At 32.4% G+C, this 24,790-nt stretch overlaps 2 protein-coding genes across 4 annotated transcripts; one reads left to right on the forward strand and one right to left on the reverse strand.

Annotated features, from left to right (window-relative positions):
* Nucleotides 1-352: 352 nt before the first annotated feature.
* Nucleotides 353-7,499, reverse strand: LOC21386356 (MADS-box transcription factor 17). 2 transcript variants are annotated; one of them, XM_024175761.1, is made up of 8 exons: nt 7,156-7,499; nt 4,983-5,064; nt 3,996-4,057; nt 3,613-3,712; nt 2,829-2,870; nt 1,309-1,350; nt 1,008-1,159; nt 353-622 (listed from the first exon to the last, which is right to left on the reverse strand). In XM_024175761.1, the coding sequence occupies exons 1-8, from the start codon at nt 7,335-7,337 to the stop codon at nt 523-525; spliced, it is 762 nt and encodes a 253-aa protein (XP_024031529.1). In that variant the 5' UTR covers nt 7,338-7,499; the 3' UTR covers nt 353-522. The 2 variants fall into 2 exon arrangements, with proteins under 2 accessions (XP_024031529.1, XP_024031528.1); XM_024175760.1 differs by having other exon boundaries at nt 355-622; nt 3,996-4,063; nt 7,156-7,497.
* A 6,362-nt stretch (nt 7,500-13,861) lies between these two features.
* On the forward strand, nt 13,862-18,913 carry LOC21386357 (phosphoglucomutase, chloroplastic). Of its 2 annotated transcripts, XM_024175759.1 has the most exons (22): nt 13,862-14,203; nt 14,325-14,390; nt 14,506-14,550; nt 14,633-14,725; nt 14,856-14,908; nt 15,103-15,154; nt 15,268-15,336; nt 15,539-15,607; nt 15,762-15,884; nt 15,981-16,033; nt 16,219-16,297; nt 16,388-16,452; nt 16,539-16,606; nt 16,799-16,917; nt 17,014-17,088; nt 17,207-17,322; nt 17,639-17,780; nt 17,902-17,983; nt 18,068-18,114; nt 18,230-18,307; nt 18,429-18,534; nt 18,624-18,913. In XM_024175759.1, exons 1-22 carry the CDS (start codon nt 13,958-13,960, stop codon nt 18,689-18,691), a joined length of 1,914 nt encoding a protein of 637 aa, XP_024031527.1. In that variant the 5' UTR covers nt 13,862-13,957; the 3' UTR covers nt 18,692-18,913. The 2 variants fall into 2 exon arrangements, with proteins under 2 accessions (XP_024031527.1, XP_024031526.1); XM_024175758.1 differs by having other exon boundaries at nt 17,902-18,114.
* The last annotated feature ends 5,877 nt before the right edge of the window (nt 18,914-24,790 follow it).

Genomic DNA, 24,790 nt, shown 5'->3' on the forward strand with positions numbered 1-24,790 from the left:
AAGTCAATAAACATCTAGTTAAATGGCTCAAAAATCTTCGAAAAAAATAGACGGCCAGAAGATGAGTAGGGAAGGGGGTCTCTAGTGATGATGATGTATTTCTTCATTGCAGCTCAGAATAAACAAGAAAGAAAAGTAAAGGTGAATATATATATATATATATATATATATATATATATATGTAAGTAAATATGTACCGTTTACAAACTGAACTTTTATTTTGTACCATAAAAAAAATTATAAAATATTTAAATGTTAAATATAGAAATATATATCCGTGCAATAGCACGGGTATTTCTACTTGTCTTATATATAGAGAGCATAATAAGCACATAAAATGGTTCAACAAATTATGTACTTATTAGTACTGATCAGTCACACACTAAACCAGAGAAACAAATTATAGCACATCAAACTATATATTATGTTTGCACAAACATTAATTAATTTATTAATACACCCATCAATATATAAATATATTTATATATATATATATATCATGTGATATAAATTCATGAAACTTCAGAGAAGCCAATCCTGGTTGCGGCTATTAATCCCACTCGCCATGGTCCTTGCTTCATGATGATCAATTGCATTTTCTTGGATCATAGACCTATAATACCTACAACTCAAAAGCTGTACTTATTAAGTACATATAATTTGAAATAGGAAAAAGAAGATAAATATCTCTTAAAATGCACGAGACTTAGATTTTTATCATTTACACTTGATTAATATCCTTTAATTAAAAAACTTATTAGTAGACCCAAAATGATATTAATCAAAAGTAAAGTGTAAAAATTTTAGAACAATGCATTTAAAAAGGGAGTTCACCAATTTTCTCTCTCAAAAATAAGGAACTTTATATAAGCTTTAAACGTTGATGTATGATTGAAAAACATGATTGGAATTTTAGTGTACTAGTCCAAATTAAAACTAGATCAAATGATCATGTAGTGATTTTCGTTAAGGAATTTTAAAAGGAGAAAATATCAATATTTGCTAACCCTTGGTCTATGACAAGTTGAGATTCAACGTGACCATTTGGTTGTGTTGAGTGCAGTTTAAACCCCTTGTTGCCAGAGCCAGAGAGTACTATGTTAAGATCCCCTTGATCTTCCATATTTGACCGAGCTTTTCTTTCTTCTTCTTCTTCGAGCTACAATTTCCAACCACCAGACACGTGCTAAATAATGCTCGTCATAATATATATATTCACACACATATAGATATATATGATAAAAATTCATATGGAACATATAGAGTCAAAATGTATCTATTCATCAAATAATTAATTAGAGAAAGAACCTTGGACGTGAGCTGATTGTGTGTTTTTAAAAGATCGCTCTCCTGTCAATGCATATAAATTAAAAGCCATGAGCGCAATGGATAGATGATTAATAAAATTAAAACACAGTTTAGAAGATGCTAATCTTTTTGGTTATGAGTAGTAAAATATATAGGTGTCAACTTTTTTTTTTTTTTTTTTTTTTTGGTGGAAGAAAACAGTAGGTGCTAACTTGCCATGCATTGAATACCAAATGATATAATAATACCAACTCAAATTCTAATTAGTTAAACAAGCGATATGTACAACTAACTGAAATATCAGTTATATTCAATTGTATCATATAAAAAGTAAGGGGTTATACTGATATACAATATTGATATTTGACATTAATGTATTAGCTACTTAACCAGCTGGTAGCTGGCCTTTGTAGTTTTGAGAGATTATGAAACGAGCAACTAAGTCATATATATATATATATATATATATGACTTTAGGGAAAGTTAACATTTTCAGTTAAATTAATTGTTTTGAATTTATTTGTTTTTGTGTCTAAATTAGAAAATCTTTTGATTTTAAAAGATTCAAGAGTCTTAGATAATTTATGACTTTTACTTGAATTTGTGGGTCCGATCTCCTTTGTGAGTTTTCTCTCTTCTCTTAGTTCGTGGGTGCAGATGAAGTTAAACCACATTGAATATTTATGTTCTCTTATTCTTTTTTTTTTTTTAATATGGTATCAGAGTGCTCTATCAACGAGCAACACTCTCATGGCTCCTATTAGGGAAAAAAAAAATTTCCTAAGACTCCCTGCGCCCTCAACGTTTGTTGTCCTTGCGTTCCTGCCTTCTACACGCGTCGCGGCCTTGCACCAATGAGCCACCGGCTACTGCTTCAACATCCTCTCCTCAAATCTCAATGTGTCACTCAAGTTTTAATGGTACAGTGTTTTCTCTTGTAAAAATTTAAATTCAACTTTTTTATCACAGTATTTTTCTCTCACATATGCACAACTCAAATTATAATTCAAGTTATGACTTAAATTGTGAAATTTGTGAAAATTCAAATGTCTTGTGAAAACCCAACTCCCAAATACCACTAGCCATATCCACATCCCCCCTTCCCACCACAAGCCGTTATCTTGTTGCCGACACTACTGTCACCAACATCCATATATATTGGTTCCTTTTATTGCAGTCCAAGATTAAAATCTACTCCATCTTTCGTGCATATATAGTTATATTTATTAGTAGTTTTGAATTTATTTCAAATTAGGAATTCTTTTTATTTTATAAGATTTTGATATAGTCTCAAGTCACTTACATGATTTTCTACTTGTAATTTATATTTATGTAGAGTTCATTCATAGTGTTTTTCATTAGTTCTTTCTTTTTATATCCTAGTCCATGAATGTAGGTACATTATTGTGGAGCCATGTTAAATCTTTGCGTTCTCTTATTTATTTATTTTCCTCTTTAATTATTAACAAAATATGCGGACGTGGCATTGGGCTTGAGAGAGTGATGATTAGTGTTCTCACCTTTTTCCGCAGTTCTTCCATTCGTTCCGCCAACATGTCATTCTGCATTGATAAGCAGTAAATAGTTGATCAATTATGTACTAATCTTTGAAGTGTTACTAATCAGCGCTGTAGCACAATTTGTATTGAATCTTCTTAGAATCAGGCAAAATATCTAATTACAGTAACTTTTCAAGGAATCATGCGAAATGGAGAATTATTTATATATATATATATATATATGTCATATATAGATAATTAATTCACCACAACATGAACACATGTATAATTGGTCTATACCTATACATAATCGCCACTCAGCATGATCACATATCTAGTTTTAGTAGAGGTAAACTTAATGAGAAGTAACCATCACGTTATCCTTAATGCATGACAATCGATCCAATAAGTCAGTACACAATTATCAAAAACGAGAATATACGTAGATATGTATGTATAAATACAATTAATTTGACTAATTATATCTAATAAATTTGACATTTAACTTATTATTATTAAATAGCTGGAGTACGTACGTAGTGCTAAATATGAAACTTAAGTAACTGATATAATTTGACGCCATCTTTCTTTCCTTTTTGCTATTGATCATAATCTCCTGAAAATTATAGTAATTCAGTATTTGCGTTTTCGTTTCAATGAGAGCAGAAACATAGATTAGCAGCCAACTATATATATATATATATACACACACACACACACACACACACACACACACACACACACATCTATTCACAAATAAAAAAAAAAAAACTATATACATACATCTATATCTGTATATACGTACCTTCCGCTGTCTAGTTTGTGATAGAGTCCTATCAAGCTGTTTCTCAAGATTTTGCAAATCTCTCAGATTAAGCTCCTCGAGATTTTCTCCCAGATAATGCCTTGAAACATGTAGTTAACCATATATAGGTCATTATATGTCCAAAGTATTATGGCTAAAAATGTAGTTATAGGTATAGTCTGGCTACTCTAGAAAACCAATTATTTGAACGCTTATGTTTTGTGGGAAAACCATTGATAAAAGTTCTCATATGTACATGGCATGCCAGAAATCTAATCGAATTATTTGTACTAATTCGATATGTAGTTTATTAAGTTATTGACAATACTTTTCATGAGTATATTGCAATTTTAGGTTTATGGAATATTCAGATATATGAAAACCTCTCTGCCCGCTGAAGAGTTTCATATCTGAGCTTCAGTTTTGGAATCTCCCGGATTAAGTCCTGCAACTTGATCAAGAGAAGAAAATGTAATTAATAATAGGATCGGGAAAAGTGCTATCTTGTAGCTGTTCATTACCACAGAAATATATATAGTACAGAAAATTTTTCATTGATCAAATATAGTACAGAAAATTAGGTCTTAGCAAAAGGAAAATGACATATATATGTTTCTAGATGTTCTTAGAGGCGTATATCATTACAAACTTATATGTTTCTAGAAGTTCTTCGAGGCGTATATCATTATAAACTTAATCAAAAGTTAATTAACTCATCCAGGAATAAATTGAATAACAATTTGGGCTAAAATCATGATTTTACTTCTGTGAAAGCGTTAGCTAAATATTACCCTTTCAGAATGTGTAGATCTTTACTCGTTATGAAAACGAGTAGATTGATAGATGCTGTGCTTATATTAATATTATTTAGGATAGATTCTATGCTGAATTGATATTATCCTTTCATTTTATTTTTAATAATATTTGAGTTGGGAATTTAGTATTGGGTGATATTTCATATAAGTGTCAACTTAGTTAAAATGCACTAGTAAGATCTGATATTAGTTATTATCTCTCGTCATTTAAAAAAAAAAAAAACAAATAGAAGTCGAGGCTTAATTTAGCCGCGGAACTTTTAGTGGCGACATTTATAGTCGCTAGGAACAAATATACAGCAACAACAGAGAAGAAAAAATGCTTCAATTCGTCTGGTTCAACTCATTTTCTACAGGCACAGTGCAGGGACACAACAATGTTCATAACCACTGATCACCTTATTCTAATCCCAAACCCCAAAGTTCAGCCAAAAAAAAAAAAAAAAGAATCCATTTGAAGGATTAATATAGTAATGAATGATGAAATCATGACCGTAATATATATTGAAAATGAGTAACTCCACATGCAAATGGAAGAGCTAACTATATCCAAACCTGCGCTTCATCTCCAACAATATTATTGCTGTCTTGAGAGGAGTAAGAAAATTGGCGGTAGCGCTCCAGAATCATATCCAAGCTGATAATATATATACACCAAATAATAAAAGCTGGTGAACTATACTATTGTATGCTGCCCTGCTATAAAAAAACTATATATAGCAAAATAATTAATATGATATAACACAAAAAAATAGATTAACATCATAAGAGAATTGAAGGAATGCAATATTATTACTAAACACAGTTTTATAAATGCTATAGTCCCTTTTGATTTTTGTACTGATTAATTTAATTAATTAGGGGCTATATGAGTTTAGAAACTGAATCATTACTTTAAAATCCGGTCTGTACCTTTTGTGTTTTTCGTTTGTCTTAAACGACAGAAAACAAATATAATATGTTGCCAGACGATCTTTTGGAAATATCTAGAACTTTTCTTTTTTTTGATAATTTAACGAAATCAGTTTTCTAATATTTTTGTTGAAGATACTAGTTGATCAGATGAAATAAGGTACAGTTACAGGAATATATAGACAAAACTAAATAGAGTCCCGGCGTATTGCAATTACAAATCAACAATAAAACATTAGTGCTAAAAACAGAAAAGTAAAATTGAGAAATAATTAAGAGAAGATTAAGAAGAATTGATCAAAACAAGGAATTATGATCACTTGACAATCAGAGTACTAGAAAACAGCCGTATCGTACTATAATATAGCTACTGACTTACTATAATTTAATTAGAGGATCGACATCGGAGAATACAAATTATAAAGAAAAATAAAAAAAAAAATAAAAAAAAACATAGAATGTCATATGTCAATCAATTACGTTGTGATAATAAATTGAGACGAGACAGGGAGTACTAATAATGCTGTTTTATCCTTTTTAAACTTAGAAATTAATGTTAATATAGTTAGTACTTTTCACAATAATACAACATTATTCTTTAACATATATATTGTATTATGATACGTACTTAGTAATTACAACCTAATAAATAAAATAGAAAAGCATAATGTAAAGTATTGTTTGTTCTGACGGTACCAAAATAAGATAAAAGATTAACGGAAAAAAAGGAAGTAAACTAAGAATGAAGAGTACTCGTGGTGACGTAATAATAACCAATTAAACACGTCAAAAAGCATTTGGGGAAATAAAACACAAAATGTTGTAAATGATCGTTTCGTACGGCAATATAGTTTCCTGAGATGTATAAAACATACAATAATACTTGAAAATTTTCGAAACTAACGCTATCAAAACGTTAGAATTAAAGAAAGAAGATATTGTTTTCAAAAGCCAGCTGCTACGGTTTTAAGACAGAGTTTTCTACCTCAATAAGTATAAGAATAATTTAAACTTCTTCTTAAAATAGGAAAAGAAAATAGTAATTTTCGCATGACATAATAAATTAAAGATCCTGGAATCACCGGTAAATCTTTTTGATTAACCCCCTTTGAATTTGAACTGTTTAAATGCAAAATGAGCGTAAATTTGAAAAAGACTATTTTTCAGAGAGAGAAATCCTCCTATGAAGCTCTTGGCCTCTTGCGTTTAAAATGGTAGAGAGAGAGAGATAGAGAGAAATAGAGAGAAACAGAGAAATAGAGAAACCCTAAGAGCAAATTCAGTAAAGTGGAAAAAATGGTAAAAACCCTAGCCTTGAAATATCTGTCACGAATGACAAAAATTTGTACTCTAAATAGCAAAAATAAATGAGCAAAGGTAAGAAAAAACGAGAAAAACGATATTATATAATATATTAATGCGAAATATCTTAATTAAGCTGCGATGGGGGTGTCAGTATCTAGTCTCCTCCACATCCAGTGACCAGCTTTTCTTTTCTCTTTTTGCTATATAAAGATGAAGCAAAAACAAAGCAAAACAATATTATAGGTTGAAAGTATATCAAGTTCGCCTCTTAATATGGCAACCTAAAACTCTCCTATAGTACTGATCAATATCTTAATAATGATTTTGGCCCCAAGCCTATTTGTGGGTGTAATGAAACCAAATTAGTATAAAAAAAAAAAAAAAAGGAAAAAAAAAAAGAGAGAGATTTGAAAAGTACAGATCTAGACCCCAACTGAAAAATAAAACAAGCTCAATCCGTATATAGATATAGATATATAAATCAAGAGATCATCAGAGAATTGTTATTAACTCAGTGCTTCCAAACTCATAGAGCTTTCCACGGCTTGAGAAAATGATGAGACCCACTCCTGCATCGCACAACACAGATAGCTCGTAAGCTTTCTTCAGCAAACCATTTCTCCTCTTTGAGAAACTCACTTGTCTGTTGATCTTGTTCTCTATTCTTTCCAACACCACTCTTCCTCTTCCCATCTCTCTCTCTCTTCTCTCTCCGTCTCTCTCTCTCTGATCTCTCTGTGCTATATTTATGTCCAGCTTTTGTTAGATCAGTGTAGTTCAATATATATTGGAAGAACAAAAAATATCATAATATTGCAAGTGGACAGAAATGCCATAGATTAGTACTGTTCCGAGAATGTGAATATGTTTCTCTCTCCAACAATTTGACCTCTTTTTTTTGGGTGCATTTAGAGTAAAAAGACTATTTTGCTTTAATAATAGAAACTGTATTTTAGCCGTTCGATTTAGTTTTTTAACAATCTGATATAAAATATGGGCAGTTTTTTTATTCTTTATTTGTATATTTTTATTTGTGAACATAAAATTCTCCCCTTTTTTTTCTCTTACTTTTAAGAGGAAATGTGGGGTTGACATGAAAACTTGAGACGTGGACTTATGATTAGTCCTAATGGTTAATATTTGTGGAGGAAAAGAAACTTTAGAACTAATATAGTACTATTAATAATTCTTTCAGTTTATAAATTCAGAATCATAATTTATATTTTTAATTTTTAAAATTTAAATTTTTTATAAAAAAAATTATAATAAATCAAAAATCGTAATCTTAAATCAGATTAAAATCTCAAAACAAACAGAGCATAACATTTGCGTGTGTCAGTGTGTGTTGGGTTTTGTATCTTTTCAATGATATAAATGATAGCAACTCCTACGCAGTACTAGTGGAGTGCTTTGTCATGGTCTTGTGGTTGTAGACCTAAAGGCAACAAGATTGAATGTAGTACGGTATCTGTCACTTTTCAAAAGGTTGGCACGTGTCAATATACTACAGCTACCGTTAGCAGAATCAGGGACTTGTGTCAGCAACTTGTAGTCTCGACCAATGGAACGCCGACGCGCGTTGAAGCTCACAGTAGATATAGTACAGAAGATAAAAAATTCTGCAAGCAAATTGTCTGGGCCCGGTTTCCTTTATATATATATATATATATATTCTCTCTTTCACTCTGTCTCTTTGCTCCATGCTTTGCTTATCTTTGAAATTATCATTATTCTTCTTTTTGATGGCATGAGGAATTGAGGATTCATTCTTCGTTTGTTCTTTTTTTTTTTGAGGAAAATATTAAAAGTACTTATATTACCGTGTGGAATGAGAAAAAAGATTTTGATGATAATATATAATTGCATTGGATCAAGTTTGGGTATATATATCTGAGTTATATTGCATGCGAAGAGGTGCGCTAATTAGTTCCATGGCACATTCTTTTTTTGTACCGTAGTTAGAAGGTTTTGGAGCACGTTTAATTCGTTGATTCGAGTTTTAATTTGAGTTGAAATGTGACTTTTATGTGAGAGCTTTTTACTGTAGTAAAAAAGTTAGATGTGACTGTTTCTGAGAGCTTTTTACTGTAGCAAAACTCAAATTCTAAACTCAAATCCGTGAAATGAACGATGTCTTAGAGAATTTGGAGAATATTGGCTATATGTTTACATTGATGTGAATATCTATATATACAAATTGAGAGAGCACACCTAGTGTCTCGATGCGTTTAGAACTCGTTCTAAAATGATTTTATTTTTTATATGAAAATGAAAATAAAAACGTTTTCAATTTCAGACAGAAATCATTTTTAAAACTGCGTTTGATAGTTTTATCAAGAGATTATTTTCAATATAAAAAAATTCATTAATGTCTCTCTCTCTTTCTCTCTACTCAAGAGAGGAGAAAACGGAAACAAAAAAAATTCATGAAAAGTCGTTTCTCATTTTTCTCTCATTTTACACTAAACCAAAAAATCCTTTTCATTTCTTTTTTTGTCTTTAATTGTGCCAAACGTCGTTTCTCTCCCATTTTCATTTTTTCTTTCTCGAAAAACATAAAAAATAAAAATAAAAACAATTCCAAACACAGTCAATGTATCAAAATTAAAACATTATTCTAACCTAATCAAATCACCTATAATCAAGCTAAATCAGCTAATTTCTAATTACATAAATACATTCATTTATCCTTATCATCTAGTACCCATCTAATTTTATTTTGAAATATTTTCAAGAGAAATTAATTCTTGAGAATTTTCAAAAGTTGAAAAAAGTTGTCAACGTATGCACGGACCTTTTTTGTTATGTGGAACGGAAATGTTGGTCATACGACAATATCTATACATGACATTATTAATGATGCTTATTATAATAGTACCGTTGTATTAAGGAAGAAAAACATTCATTTATTAGCTAGCTAGCTAGCCACCAAATGACAAGAAATTGACGTTATGTCATTATATATATATATATATATGTACGTATATATGATCAGCACGTATGTACTTGTGTTTGTATTTCCCCCTCAAAAAACTATACATTTACGTGATGTTTGGTAGAGGGATTCATTCCCTGATTCGAATCATGATTCGTGATTCGCTACAGTATTTTCTCTCACAAAAAATACACGTAAATAAAAAATAATTCTAATCACATGATTCTAATCCATAAACCAAACGGACTCTGGAAAAGATAGCACACTTTGTATTCTCACGTTTTAGTAATCCTTAACTTCTATTCCTAGAAGATACATCCGTAAACACCACACATTTAAACTTTTAATTTCAGTGTTATAAGCCTAATGATCCACAAACCAGGAAAAATTTGGGAAAATATTTTAAATCTCCAAAGCAAACATGAATAAGTTTATTTTATTTTATTTTATTTTTTTTAATGTCCCTAATCCTAGTACACACGCAGCTCAAACTGTAACTAAACATAACCAAAAAAATCTTTTTATATTCTTTTTTCCTTCGTTCTTGTTGGACATGTATAGTGTGCGAACTAGGTTATAATACTGGTGACCCCGCACTAGGAGGATGCGCCTTTAACTAGATCTAACTGAAAGGTAATTTCCACTCTTAGCAAACATAAGACGAGACTCGCATGAGGAACTTTTTCTTGTCGGGGGTGAGACTAATACTTTATTATCGAAGAAGCTCATCTCATTAATTTGTGCCATCCTCGTGCTATATTTGTATCGGAGAGCTCGCCGAGTTTGGTTCCCTCAACATAAGAAGTGTAGCCTCTCACAAGGCAACGCTGAAGCATCTGACCATATGTCCTGATTTTAACGTTTGTGATAGGATTGTTCACGTTCCGAAAACAACCAAACCGAATGTACCCGAAATCGAACGAAACAAGTTTTTCGATTTTAGAACCGAACCGACCGAATTCACTCACGGTCGATTACGATTTAGGATATTTGGTCGTCGATTTTAACTGAATCAACCGAACTTATTTTTTTTAATTTTTTTTTAAAAAGATGTGTAAATATATACATGGCAGGAGTACCGTTAAGGCTTATGGGGTTTGCGGTTGGAGAATATGTCAGTTTAAAGATTGGGCCTTTTGGCCATTAAAAAAAAACACTACTTCCTAAAAAAAAACTTACCACTCTCTTATTCTCTCTCTCTCTCTCTCTCTCTCTCATTATTGTCATGCCTCCCCTCTCACTTTCACTTGAGTCCCCTCCCTTTGCTTGTCGTCCTCATCAGTGTCGACACCATCTGATCAACTGTCACCTTTGTCGTTTGTTTAATTACCTTTTAAAAAAAAAAAAATTGTATGCAATCTTGATTGTTTGTGAGATTGAGAATATGTGATTGTTGATACTTGATCTATTATTGAGAAATTTTAGATATGTGAACTGCGATTTTGGTGTTGAATGTTTTAGCCTTTTTTTTTTTTTTGGTTTTTATATTCTAGAATGGGGCTTACACCGGTGGTTTTAACCGTAACTAAACTATCAAGTTTTTGAATAATCATTCGGTCCATTATCTTCTCCAGGCGGTTCGGTCATGGTTTTCTATTTATGCAAAACTGAACCGTCCATTCGATTGGTCCAGGGTGTAAAAAACTGTATCGACCGAACCGTTCCAATATAAATTTACTCATATTGAGAATTTGAGTCTAATTCAAATCTACTGTTTAAAGGATCAAATGGTTTTTTCAAAACTTAATTTTGGCCTAAATTTAGGAGAAGGTTAAAATATTGAAACCAAAAAGTTCAATTGATATAAGACTCGTGTGACTTAATTTGTAAAATAGGGAATAGATTTTACTTTAGCAAAAAATAAAAATCATACTAGTGAAGATGTGGTCAACACAAATGGTATTATGGCACTATATTGCATCTAGAAATCTGACCAACGAGGACGTTGAGTCCCAAAAGATCGATGGTCTTAACTCTCATAATCCCATAAGATAAGAGGGTCAAGAAAATGATAAATTGTCAAGTCTCACGTTATTTGATGAAGATTATAAGTGACGTTTTAAAAGTAGAAAAATCTAGAGGAATGGCCCTATAATAAGAGAGCATATTTGCATCGTTTCTTAAACAATATTAGACCTCTTCCTTTGTTTTTCTAAATAAAATCCCAAAGATCGAAACTCTCTCTCTCCTCTTTTTGTTTCCTTTTCGTTGAAAAACTGTTGTGCAATATTCTCGAAACTAAAGACCCATTTGATTTATGTGTTCAAACCAACGATTCTTGATTCTGACATTTAAAATTTAAATTTTCTATGAGAGAAAAATATTGTAACTGAATCAAAACTATGAGTTTAAACGCACGAAATAAACAGGTTCTAAAATTATACTAGTTGGCTGGACACCGATGCAGAAAAAATGGAGATATGGAGAGGATTAAAGTTTTTGTTTTCCGTGAATTTAGAAAACTATCCTTTCAAAAAAAAAAAAAAAAGTACATAAATCATCGGCTTGAAAGAATAATTTTGAATTTATTACTCTTTTACTTTGCCCTTAAAACTTTAATAATGTTAGTCAATTTTCCCATCTCTTCACTTAAATGGACAGAAACGCTACATGACACTACAAAGTTGAAAGAGTTAAACCTAGCAATTGCCATCGGAGAAATACTATTGAAAGGTTAAGGTTTCGTTCATTTCATTGATTCGATTTTAGAATTTGAGTTTTACTACAACAAAAAACTCTAAAAAACAGTCACATTTAACTTTTTTGTTACAGTAAAAAACTCTCATAAAAAGTCACATCTCAACTTAAATTAAAAACTCAAATTAACGAATTAAACATGCCTTAAAACTCTTAAAATACATAACACTGGTAGAGATACTATTGAGGTATACTATACTAACGAGGAACTTCGAAGAAAATAACCGTACTACAAGAACATAAATAGCAGATGAATTTGTCCTTCTATATGCTGTGTTGATGAAAAAAAAATATGGTAGAACTGTAATAAAAAGTAAAAAGCGGGTTATAGTGATGCTTTATTTTTATAGTAAAGCGGCATGACATATGGCATGAGAGTGAGAAAAATAGTAACAAAACAGCAAATGACTATTATTTTTCAAGCGAGAATATCAAATTTAACCTGCCATTTATTTGACCATCTAAAAGCCTCACTTTTTTTGTGTGTGAAAATTTTCTAGAATTAACCTTTAAAAATTAATTTAAAAACAATATTTCTCTTATGTTCAGTATTGCACGTTTTGTTTTTAATTTATTTAACTTTATCTATTCTAATAAAAAGATTGTTTTAAATTTTTTTTTTATCATTCACTGCACTTTCTATTTTTTTTATATATATTGTCCTAATTCCTAAAATTATCAATAAACACTCCTAATATCTTTAAAATTTACAAAAAAAAATGTAAAATACAAAATTACATGATTATTTTAGTAAAATTTCAAGTTACCCATATCACATTATCTCTCTATTAAATTTCAATAATTCATTTTTAAATATTGAAAATAATATATTTCTTTTTTTTTTAAAAAGATAACTCAAGGTACGTCAGAAATAAAAAATGATTCAAGCAAGTCATGTTTTAGGATGTTTCTTACAAGAATTCGTCACTGATTTTGAATCATAGTTCTTAGTTTTTTTCTCATAAAAAATTTAAATTTTAAAAATTAAAATCATAAATCATGATTCTGAACCCATGAACTAAGGTCATGTTTATTTCACCGATTTGAGTTTTGTTACGGTAAAAAGCTCTCAGAAACAGTCACATCTAATTTTTTTACTATAGTAAAAAACTCTCACATAAAATCACATATCAACTCGAATCAACAAACTAAACGAGTCCTAAGGGCTCGTTTAGTTCGCTGATTTGAGTTTTTAATTCGAGTTGAGATGTGACGGCCTCGTTCACTTCGCGGATTTGAGTTTTCAATTCGAGCTGAGATGTGATATTTTCTGAAAGCTTTTTACTGTAGCAGAAAAAGTTAAATGTGATATTTTTTGAGAGTTTTTACTGTAAAAAACTTAAAATTGAAAACTCAAATCAGTGAAATAAATGAGATTATACAAGAACTTTTTTTATTATAGTAAAAAAATTAAATATAATTATTTTTTTACTCTAATAAAATTCAAATTTTAAAATAAGTGGAATGAACGGACATAAACCTCTCGAAAGAAAACCGGAAAAAGCAGTTCACGTGGGGAGAAACAATTATTAAAATAGTGTTTTATTGTTTTCCACAAAAAGAAGTACATGTGGCGATCAATAGCCGCTCTCAGATTGTACAGATCAGCCATCCCTCTGCGATCTTCTCCAACTCCTCACTGATTCTCTCTCACTCTTTCTTTCTCTCTCTAAACTCATCAATGGCTACTCTCTCTCTCCGCCTTCACAACCTTCTCTCCTCCAAATTCACATACAAAACGCCACAACTCTCACTCTCGTCGTCTTCTTCCTCACATGTCGCTCTCTTTCCTTTCCTCACCTCTCCTCAACTTCGTCTCAGAACCTCACATTCCCTCTCCATCAAAGCCTCTTCTTCCTCCTCCTCATCATCTTCATCGTCATCTTCTTCTTCTCCGACCACCATTGCCCAACCACAAGGAATCAAGGTCGAGCTCAACTTTAATTGAAAAGTGGAACGATTTTCCCTTTTTATCAAATATTTCTGTATTGTATTCCTTCTCTTTGCATTCGATTTTTTTTTTGAATCTTGGTTTTATTGCGTTTCAGATTAAATCCATTCCCACTAAGCCGATTGAAGGCCAGAAAACTGGAACGAGCGGTCTCCGAAAGAAAGTAGCCCTCTTTCTTTTCTTTTTCTCTCTCTCTGTTACATATTTTCAATTTTAAATTTAGTTTCTTTTATTTTTTTTTCGTCTTGGATTATAATTTTGATTCATGTGCTCTGTAGGTGAAAGTTTTCAAGCAAGAAAACTACCTTGCCAATTGGATTCAGGTATGAATTTTCTTCTGGTTTGATAAAATTCATGCTATTGCGTTTCAATTCTTAAAATTGTTTTGAATTTTGTGTTGCATAGGCATTGTTTAATTCGTTGCCTCCAGAGGATTACAAAAACGGAGTTTTGGTTTTGGGCGGTGATGGTCGGTACTTTAACCGTGAAGCCGCACAGGTTTTTATTTATTTATTTTTATTTTTCAAAGTGTCACGATTTAGATTTATAATTTATGTGGGAAATATTGGTTTGGATAGTGTATTTTCATGCGTCTCTGAATATTTTTGGTGGACTTAAAATAATGCAGATCATTATTAAAATTGCGGCTGGGAATGGTGTTGGTAAAATTTTGGTTGGCATGTAAGTGTTCTACTTTGATGAGAACTCACATGACATTGCCAAACTCCTTTAATTATTTTCCCGGAAAATTTTTGTCACATCTCCAATTGAAACTTTTTTATTTTTTTATTTTTTCATACCTCCCTTTTGTGTTAGTTTTTCAGTAGTGTTTCTTGAGATGAATGATCATAACTAGGATAAAATTGTGATTACAGGGAAGGCATTTTATCAACACCAGCTGTTTCGGCCGTAATCCGGAAAAGAAAGGCAAGCTTGTGGCTCTCTCTCTCTCTCATGTTTGAGCATTTTGATACAACATATAACATTATACTAGGCTCCTTTTTATTCTCTTTCTAACAATCAAAATTTCCTTTTCATAGGCCAATGGCGGTTTTATTATGAGTGCAAGCCACAATCCTGGTGGGCCTGATTATGATTGGGGTATTAAGGTGTGTTTCTAATTTCAGAACACAAACTGCGAATAATGCACTACAATTTCACTGTACACTTTTTCATGACATAGTTATTGAAACTTATAAAGTGCAACTAAATAATATCCAGGCTTATATTGTGATAGAAATTTTGTTTCTTAATCCAAATTGCAACAAGTTCATACAATGCAGTCCACTAAAAGTTATGTTTTATTCACAGTTTAACTACAGCAGTGGCCAACCAGCACCTGAATCCATCACCGACAAAATCTATGGAAACACTCTCTCTGTAAGTATCTGGTGTTTAGCATAAGCTTCTGCTTCACTCTGCATTCATTGGTCTCTTTTTTTTTTTTTTTAAGACTTTTAGCCTTAAATTTTTCCATTAAGTATGACTTCATTCTGCTCTTTGGTAAAGCTTGAGTCGAATAATTTCCATGCAGATCTCTGAGATAAAGGTAGCAGACATTGCTGATGTTGATTTATCACGTCTTGGAGTTACAAAGTTTGGAGACTTCACTGTTGAAGTAGTAGACCCGGTTTCTGACTACTTGGAGCTATTGGAGGTGTGAAATGTGAAACAAATCACATGCATCTCTATAATGTTTTAGATGACAATTAAATACAGAATGGAACTCAGTATTTTATGGTATTTTGTGCAGAGTGTATTTGATTTTAAGCTTATCAAAAGTCTCCTGTCAAGGTCGGATTTTAGGTATGATTTATCTGTTCTCTACCAAGCTGGAACTTTATTTTAGCTGTGCTCACATCCTGACATGATTTACAGGCTTCTACCATTTTTTCTTACGCTTTGGTTTTTAATTTATTCTTTGCAATGCTTGAGTCTAAGATGGCCTGTGCGATCGAGATTTTTACGTTTTTGATCTGTTTCAATTTTAGGTTCATATTTGATGCCATGCATGCTGTTACTGGTGCATATGCAAAACCTATCTTTGTGGATAAGCTTGGAGCCAATCCGGTATGTGATTACTTAGATGGAACAAGTTGAACGCTTTATAATTTTCTGTTATTGGAGATGTAGATGTGAGATGTCGGGTGTTTTGCGCAGGATTCAATTGCAAACGGAGTGCCTTTAGAGAACTTTGGACATGGTCATCCAGATCCTAATCTGACGTAAGCTTTATCTATGTTGTATAAATGCTAATATCCTACCAGTTATTGTTTTTGGGCACTGCTAATTTTGACTTTTATTCAAACAGCTATGCTAAGGATTTGGTCAACATTTTGTATAGTGAAAATGGACCTGATTTTGGTGCTGCAAGTGATGGTAATATTTCATAACTGGGAACTAGAAATTGCAAACAATCATTACATCATTTCTTTGTATTTCAATGTTCATTGATATCATTCATACTCTTTTATTATAACATATTTTCGTCATTTACATGGCAATTTGATTTTTCCTGATTTGTTGACTGTATAGTATATCTGGCGTCTTGAACTTTTCATCTTTAATCAGGTGATGGTGATAGAAACATGATTCTGGGTAGAAGTTTCTTTGTTACTCCTTCAGACTCTGTTGCAATTATTGCAGCCAATGCACAACAAGCAATCCCATATTTCCAAAGTGGCCCAAAGGTAAGAAGTGGTGCCACTTTTCCAAAATTTCTCTCTGAATTGTTTGATGTAGAACTAGAAGGAAATGTCTCATTGTTGTGTTTCTAAATTTTCAAGGGTTTGGCCCGATCTATGCCAACAAGTGGCGCTCTTGATCGAGTTGCTGAAAAGTTGAGTCTCCCATTCTTTGAGGTTTGTCTCTCTTTGTACTATTGTATAATGATACTGTAAGAAAATTACTGCATTTTTAATCGTGGGATTTCACTGATGACATATTTCTTTCCCAACAATGAACCTTTTTTCGAGCCAGGTCCCCACTGGTTGGAAGTTCTTTGGGAATCTTATGGATGCAGGGAAGTTATCAATTTGTGGGGAAGAGAGTTTTGGAACAGGTTCCGATCACATCCGTGAGAAGGATGGCATTTGGTAAAAACAACACTGCACACTTTTACTGCTTTCAATACAGTTTCTATCTACTTCTAGATGAGAAACTTGCTAGTGTGTCCATTATTTTGTTCCAGATGAACTTTTGTACAATAAATGAGCCTGAAACCTTAATTTAACTTCAAACTTGCAATCTAGTGTTTTAATATTATTTTGGGACAGTGTTTTCATAGATTTTGGGGAAGACAGAAAACACGGGAAAAAATGCTTTGTTGTTTCTTGTACTTTTTCGTGCCTTCTCTCCTCCAGTGAATTGTCAATTACCATGTGAAATGACTTGAGTGTTTCCAAATTACAGGGCTGTGTTAGCTTGGCTATCAATCATTGCATACCGAAACAAAGACAAGAAACCAGGGGAGAAGTTGATCTCCGTTGCCGATGTTGTGAAGGAACATTGGGCAACCTATGGAAGAAATTTCTTTTCTCGTTATGACTATGAGGTCAGCATCATCATGATTATTATTTTTTTCTGTTATTATTATTTGTTATGGCTGTCCTTTGCCAAGTAGCCAGTTTATCGGGATAAGTGCAGCTTTCTAATTGTTCTGTGTAATGATCCAGGAATGTGAATCTGAAGGTGCCAATAAGATGATAGATTATCTCAGAGATCTGATCTCCAAAAGCAAGCCTGGCGACAAGTACGGTAAGTTCATATCTCTCCTTTCTCTTGGTATCATCTTCATGACCCGCTGGCTGGGTTTGGGTACTAAATATTGTCATGTCTCAGGAAATTATGTACTCCAAGTTGCCGATGACTTTACATACACTGATCCTGTAAGTTGCCCTTCTTGCGAAGTTGCAATTCAAACAAACGAGTCAGTCAAAACTTAAGACTAAAGCTGAATCCACTCCCTTTTTCTTTTAACTCATATTTCATCCATTTATCCAGGTCGACAGTAGCGTGGCATCAAAACAAGGTGTTCGGTTCGTTTTCACGGATGGCTCGAGAATCATATTTCGTTTATCGGTATGTTGGCACCTTTCCTCATACTCAGATCCCCCTCTATTGTCCTTGAATATTCTTATTCTTAAAAACTTTGGTTTGATTTACTATGGGAAGTAAAACTTTTGAGTGTTATATGTAACAGGGGACTGGTTCAGCCGGTGCAACCATCCGAGTTTACATCGAACAATTTGAACCAGATGCCTCTAAACATGATGTTGATGCTCAAATAGCCTTGAAACCGTTAATAGGTTAGTTTTGTATTTGTTCTCACTTTTATAGTAAAAGCCTCATAAAAATTACACAAAATTTTTTTTCTTTTTCTTTTGTCATGGTTTAGATCTGGCATTATCCGTATCAAAGCTGAAGGACTTCACTGGAAGAGAGAAGCCAACAGTCATCACATAAAGTACGAGTAGATACAAATCAATTTTGCTTATCAACTATGCCCTTAAAGTTGCCATCACTTTTTTTTTTTTTTTTTTTTTTCCAACCTTGTCTAGTTTTATCATTTTCATATTCCTCCTTTTCAGTTTTGGTTGTATGCAAGGTAATAATCTGGTTGAGGAATAAATATTACAAAGTTCATCTGCGTAGAACATGTGAATATATAAATGAGAATTCCAGTTTCTCCGCTCAAGAAATAATGTCTTTATGCCTCTTTGCTTTAATACATGTTACATGTACTATCCTATTCCTAGGAGCTCAATCACCAATCAATCATGTTCAATAGAGTGATGATAAGGCATGCAAATGAGACGTTGATGGCTTGATAATGAGAACTCAGTGTTGAAAAAATAATGGCATCGAGTACGCAGCGGAATTTAAAAAATTTAATCAACGTCAAAGCCAACTAAGAACATGTTCATGATGCTATATAACATAAATACTAAAGATTTAAATCATACCTTTTGAGATTTAGAAAACTGCACGTCTGACAGATCAAAGCGTTCCAAACAGCAACCGGAAGAGCCTCAACCAACTTATCTTCTTTACTATTCTCGTTTCTACGATCGGAGTGCGGGTGGGCACACGTCGTTCAATTTCCTCTTGGTATTCTTGATCTCCTTCCAATCACAAGAGAGCCAAATAAAAAATTGTTCTTGAGAATTAAACAATTTTTTCTCTCAGGAATCTTTTATCAATAGCCTCCAAAAAGTCTCTCAAGTGATCTTATGAGTAATGTGACTTAATAGGCTATTTATAGTGTTTAGGAAGTCATACTTTCGTAATAATTAGGTTTCCCAAAGTCTTAATCGCATCCAGAGTTGATTTTGTCACGTCAGCATGCATTTTACGTTACAACCGGTTGACCGGTGACAGAGACGTTATAACTCACCGGTCAACCTGTCTTCACTAACCAGTCGACCGGACCGGTCGACCTGTCTGCACTGACGAAAGTTATTTTCCTAGTTTTTCAACACGGAAAACTTGCATAGAGCCCCAGTTTTGATTCAAGCAACCCAATAGAGAAATTGTCTGATCAAAACAGTCATATAATAGTCTTCCCATATTAAACAACTCTTAAAACAATAATTCAACCAATTTATCTAGAATTAATTTATCAATTAATTCACCCGATAAATCATCCATGAATTAACTTTGAACCTCTTTTACGGAATAACACAAGTTACCAATGTGTAGGAAATACGCCGTATCGTTACAGGAAATTATGTGAGCTAGCAAAGGGACCCGATGGACATATATAAATCAAGCTCCTATAATCACAACGCTACTTGTAAACCAACAAGTCCGTCTCATGATTATAAAACTCTAGCACTATTCCACTAAAAGCCTAGAGCTGCACTCTTGATTTATATAGCGTATTTACAAAGCTCTGATTAACTCTAGTCCATGACTCAATATTTAGTGTATCATCCTTATAGGATATCCATAATCGACTTGAGGTCAAGTTCCGTTTTACCTTCCCAATTACATTTATCTTATGTTCCATTATCATACCATCAGAAAAATACTATTCGTACCATTACAAACAGTAAACCATTAGATAACACAGAGTAGTTTAATGGCCGAGCGCTCGTATTTTCCAATCCACTGATAATGAATAAGAGAATATCATTGACTCTTTATAGGAGCTATGGATTCCACTATCTATGAATAACGAATCTACGCATACACGAGTCATACCCCCAATGTACCGGCAAGCGTACCTTTACATAATGTCAGAATGTCTCCCTTTAGTACATCAAAGGATACAAGTCAAGCATATGAGTTCATCATCCATCTCAGGATTAAGATGACAACATATAATTCGTCAAAAGTGAATTGTTTTATTCAAACAGAATTATTAATTAAAACAATTCAACTTTGGTCCGATCCAATATAGATTTCACCATTAGAAACTATATCAATGTCTCCACTGATGGAGTCCCACCTCCGACGATCAAGACAAGCCGTCTCCGTTAGGAAGTAGACAACATAACAATCTTAACATGAATAAAGTGCCCAACTTTATTCCCTCGATTGTGGATCATAAGATTTAGACTATCATCTTTAGATTCTTGTCTTCCGCATGTTCTTCACATTATATGCATGACCTAAAGATTTAGAATGACAGCCTCAGACTTTCAGTTTGCTTATCATATATTCAACTATTATAAACATAAAGAGGACAATACATAGATATATGAAATAAATAAATCTTTATTAATAGTCAAAATGTCTCAAAAAATATTGTTACATTTATTCCTAAGGGCATAAACGCTAACACTCAGACCCAACCCAGATCTTTATACATAATGGGCCGATCACTGGGCAAAAGAGGTGGTCCACGAACCGGCCTTTTTGGCCCAATCCATGTTCACACCACTAAATACAACTAAAAAACCACCAAATATCAGCAAATTGAAAAACGATGACCGTGTTTGAAATTGATTCCGTTTTTTTCACGTTTTTTTAGCAAGAAATAATGAAAACGTTTTCAAAACGGCGTTTGGCGCAATAAAGATGAAAAACGGAAATGAAAACGATTTTTTAGTTTAGTGTAAAATGAGAGAAATAAAAAACGACTTTTAATCGTTTTTCATTTTTTGTTTTCGTTTTCTCCTCTCTCGAGTAGAGAGAGAAATAAAGACATTAATTGGTATTTTTACACTGAAAACAATATCTTGATAAAACTACCAAACACATTTTCAAAAATGATTTCTGTATGAAATTGAAAACGTTTTCATTTTCATTTTCATACAAAAAACAAAATCATTTTGGAACGAGTTTCAAACGCGCCCGATATCCTTTACAAAAGAAAAAAATGGAAAATACCCTGAGAGTGCATGAGTCTAGACTTTTACATCTTACTCTTGATAAATATATTTTTGTTAGTGTAATTATTTAACTAAAAAGTTATAAATTAAAAGTAAAGGGTAAAAATCTTGACTCATATACTCTTAAGAGATATTTATTAAGATTACCCTTTACAAAAATACAAGAACTAAAATTGAAGAAAAAGACAACTTGCTCGAAAATGAGAATTTTACGAACCATCTAAAGAAAACGGTTTGAACTAAGATCGACAAATCGGGAAACGATATAAAAATTTAAACTGTATGGTTTAAATTATAGTTTGAAGCAGAGTTTAAATGTGCAGTTAAAATTTTAATTTGAACAGGGAATAAAATTGAAATTTGTATTTGGTAGGTGTAAAAACCAAAGAGAGTGGGCACCTTTTTATTGTTAAAAAATAGTTTGAACGGTTGAATTTTGGGGGGTAATCTTGGACAAATACCCCTTGAAAGTGCACGTGTCACGATTTTTACCCTTTACTCTTGATTCATAACCTTTTTAGTCAAATAATTACACTAACAAAAAGGTATTTATCAAGAGTAAGGGGTAAAGGTCCAGACTCATGCACTCTCAAAGGTAAATTTTCCCCTTTTTAACTTTTTTTTAGGGAATAGTTAAACTCTAAGTTGGACAGTTTAACTCAGTCAAACGGGAAATATAATTCAGACTGTGTGCTTATCAAATATGAATTTAAATTGTGCTCACTGTATAAACTGAATCGAGCGAATTAAACCAGTGAAACAAACAGGGGTAAAAATATTATAAAAAAAAAAACGACATCAAGTTAAAAAACGGCAAGAACTACAAAGGTGAGGAAAAACCGCCACACCATAAAAGCCGCGGTTTAAAAACATCTCCAGAAAACGATATGAACTTATAAACAAAATACGTGAAGAAACGAAAGAACGACAGCATAAGTGACAATATCTAAAAATGACATCATCTGGTAAAACAAAATAACCACAATACTGAAGAAAACGACATTATTTGAAAAAAGAAGAGCCGCAAAAACGAAATTATCGTTAAAAACGACAAGAATCACAAAGCTAAAAAAGTAGTCTTTTCTGTAAGCGACAGTGTCGTTGTTTTAAGCATAAACATCAGCAGACTTGTAATGGAGGAATCACACGTCGTTTTTCCACTTGAGCGATAATTTGACATACCAAACTTTTTAATAACAAACTACATGTCGTTTTTTCAAACAACAGTAAAAACGACCGAAACATGTTCTCTACCGAGCGAGAGCATACTGTCGTCGAGGGGAATGGGATATGTTGTACTGTCAAGCGTACAGCCAAAACTACTACTTTAAATACTAGTTTTGATGCACGTCCGTGCAGTAATGAGTATAATCTTACATTTTTTAACATTAAATTAAAATAATATTGGTGTTAATTTTTATCATCTTTTCTTACTTTTGCACATGATTTTATATTCTTTTTTTAAAAAACTTTTTAGTAAAATTAATAATTATATTAATTCTTGACGTAAGAAAATAATTTCCCCTTTGAAATCACACATAATTATAAAAAGTTATAAGAATATATTGTGTTAAAGCTAAACTATTCCACTCATACATTATTTAAATACAAATATAATCACAACCTTATAATATTAGGTCACCCCACTTAAATGGGTTAACTTTTTAAGATAAAAGTCTTATACCTTATAAAGTACAATTTTTCTTTCTCACTTCTCTCCTCAAACTCTAATATGGCATCATTGCTCAAACGGAGCTAACTTGATCCATAAAAAATACAATATTGGTGACTCCTCTTGCGGGGGCATGTTAAGAGTAAATTACTCGAGTCTTGTTGTGAAAAATCGTAACGCAAGTATACGCTATCGCAATCAAGTAATATAATAGTGAATAAGAATATCGTCCCACGAAGATTGTTGTTTACTAATTACTGAAATTATATTAACCCTAATTTTTTTTGAATAGTCGAAAAGAGAGTTTATACAATTAAGTAAAGTAAAACTAAAACGATTAAATAAATCAAACAACGCTACGCAATGGAATAAAATTCAATAGATTCAGACTCTAGGGTTTCCAATTTCACCAAAATTAAGCCTGTTCAAATTCTCATAATTCAAGAAAATTAACATTCAATCCTATACTGACAGCAATTTCTCTAAAACAATTATTATTCTTTCTCAAGCAACAATAATATTAATCCAACAAACAAAATCTACATCTCTGTCAGACTTCTAAACCTGTTGAAAATCAGTAAGTGCAAGAAATTCAAAAGAACTGCACAAGCATCATAAATATCTCTATCCTATGAACAACTCATGGTATTTCAATTAAGAGCTTATTTAATTATCACCTCTCGGTCTCAAATCAAATACAAAATCATGTAATAGTTGGCCAAACAATCACAAGCATTAAGAATAAATTAAAATACTCAGCATATATGGATTAAACATCAATTACTTAAAAAGAAGATAGAGAATCTGAACATTCATAATCTGGCTACGATGTAGCCCTAGAAAAAGAAATTAGTTCATCTCTAAACAAAATAAATTCCTAAACAAAGTCTTAATCATTAGAAAGGAAAGAAAAGAACTAGTTTGGAGTTGAATTGAAGCGTCTTCGGATCTTAGCCGTTGTTCTTCTCCGTACTCAATTCTCCTTTCTCTTATGAATCGCCTCTCAAAAGTCAACCGTCACTCTCCAGTCTAAAAGTTCCCTTTTATTGCCCTAGAATCATCTATTTATAGGTTTTCAAGCACTAGGGTCAAAACGGGTAAGTTTTCTCACGATTGGCCTTCAAAACGCGTCTTCTCTCGCGTAGTAGCGCCGCGGCGCTGAGCTCCTAGCGCTGCGGCGCTGTCTGTGAAAAATCATGGGCGCCAAAACACTACCCATTCTGCCCAAATGCCCTGATTCCGTAAAACTGAGTGCCAAAACGCTACAAATTGGCGCCTAAGCGCTATGTTTGCTGTCTTTTTCCACCAAAAGTTGTCCAAAACCTTCCAAATCATAGACTTTCACCTAACCTTCAAACAAAGAATAAAAACACACATAAAAACTAACAAAAACCTCGAAAACTAACTAGATATTAAGTGTAAAACGATACTAAATGAGTGAATAAAACTCACTCATCAAATATTCCCAAAATTAATATTTTGCTAGTCCTCGAGCAAAACAAAAATAAAGAAAGAAAACTAAAAAAGAAATGAAAAATGAATAATACGAAACAT

Source organism: Morus notabilis, unplaced genomic scaffold (genome assembly GCF_000414095.1).
Source record: "Morus notabilis unplaced genomic scaffold, ASM41409v2 Scaffold1640, whole genome shotgun sequence".
Taxonomy (NCBI): domain Eukaryota; kingdom Viridiplantae; phylum Streptophyta; class Magnoliopsida; order Rosales; family Moraceae; genus Morus; species Morus notabilis.

Excerpts from the sequence above, each read along its gene's own strand:
- LOC21386356 (XM_024175760.1), bottom strand. The coding sequence starts at position 7,337 with ATGGGAAGAGGAAGAGTGGTGTTGGAAAGAATAGAGAACAAGATCAAC. Across the intron at positions 4,064-4,982 it reads TTGTTGGAGATGAAGCGCAG|TTGCAGGACTTAATCCGGGA; the intron begins GTTTGGATATAG and ends CTCTTGATCAAG. Across the intron at positions 2,871-3,612 it reads CACAAACTAGACAGCGGAAG|AATGACATGTTGGCGGAACG; the intron begins GTACGTATATAC and ends TTATCAATGCAG.
- LOC21386357 (XM_024175758.1), top strand. The coding sequence starts at position 13,958 with ATGGCTACTCTCTCTCTCCGCCTTCACAACCTTCTCTCCTCCAAATTC. Across the intron at positions 15,155-15,267 it reads CCGTAATCCGGAAAAGAAAG|GCCAATGGCGGTTTTATTAT; the intron begins GCAAGCTTGTGG and ends TCCTTTTCATAG. Across the intron at positions 16,298-16,387 it reads ATAAGCTTGGAGCCAATCCG|GATTCAATTGCAAACGGAGT; the intron begins GTATGTGATTAC and ends TGTTTTGCGCAG.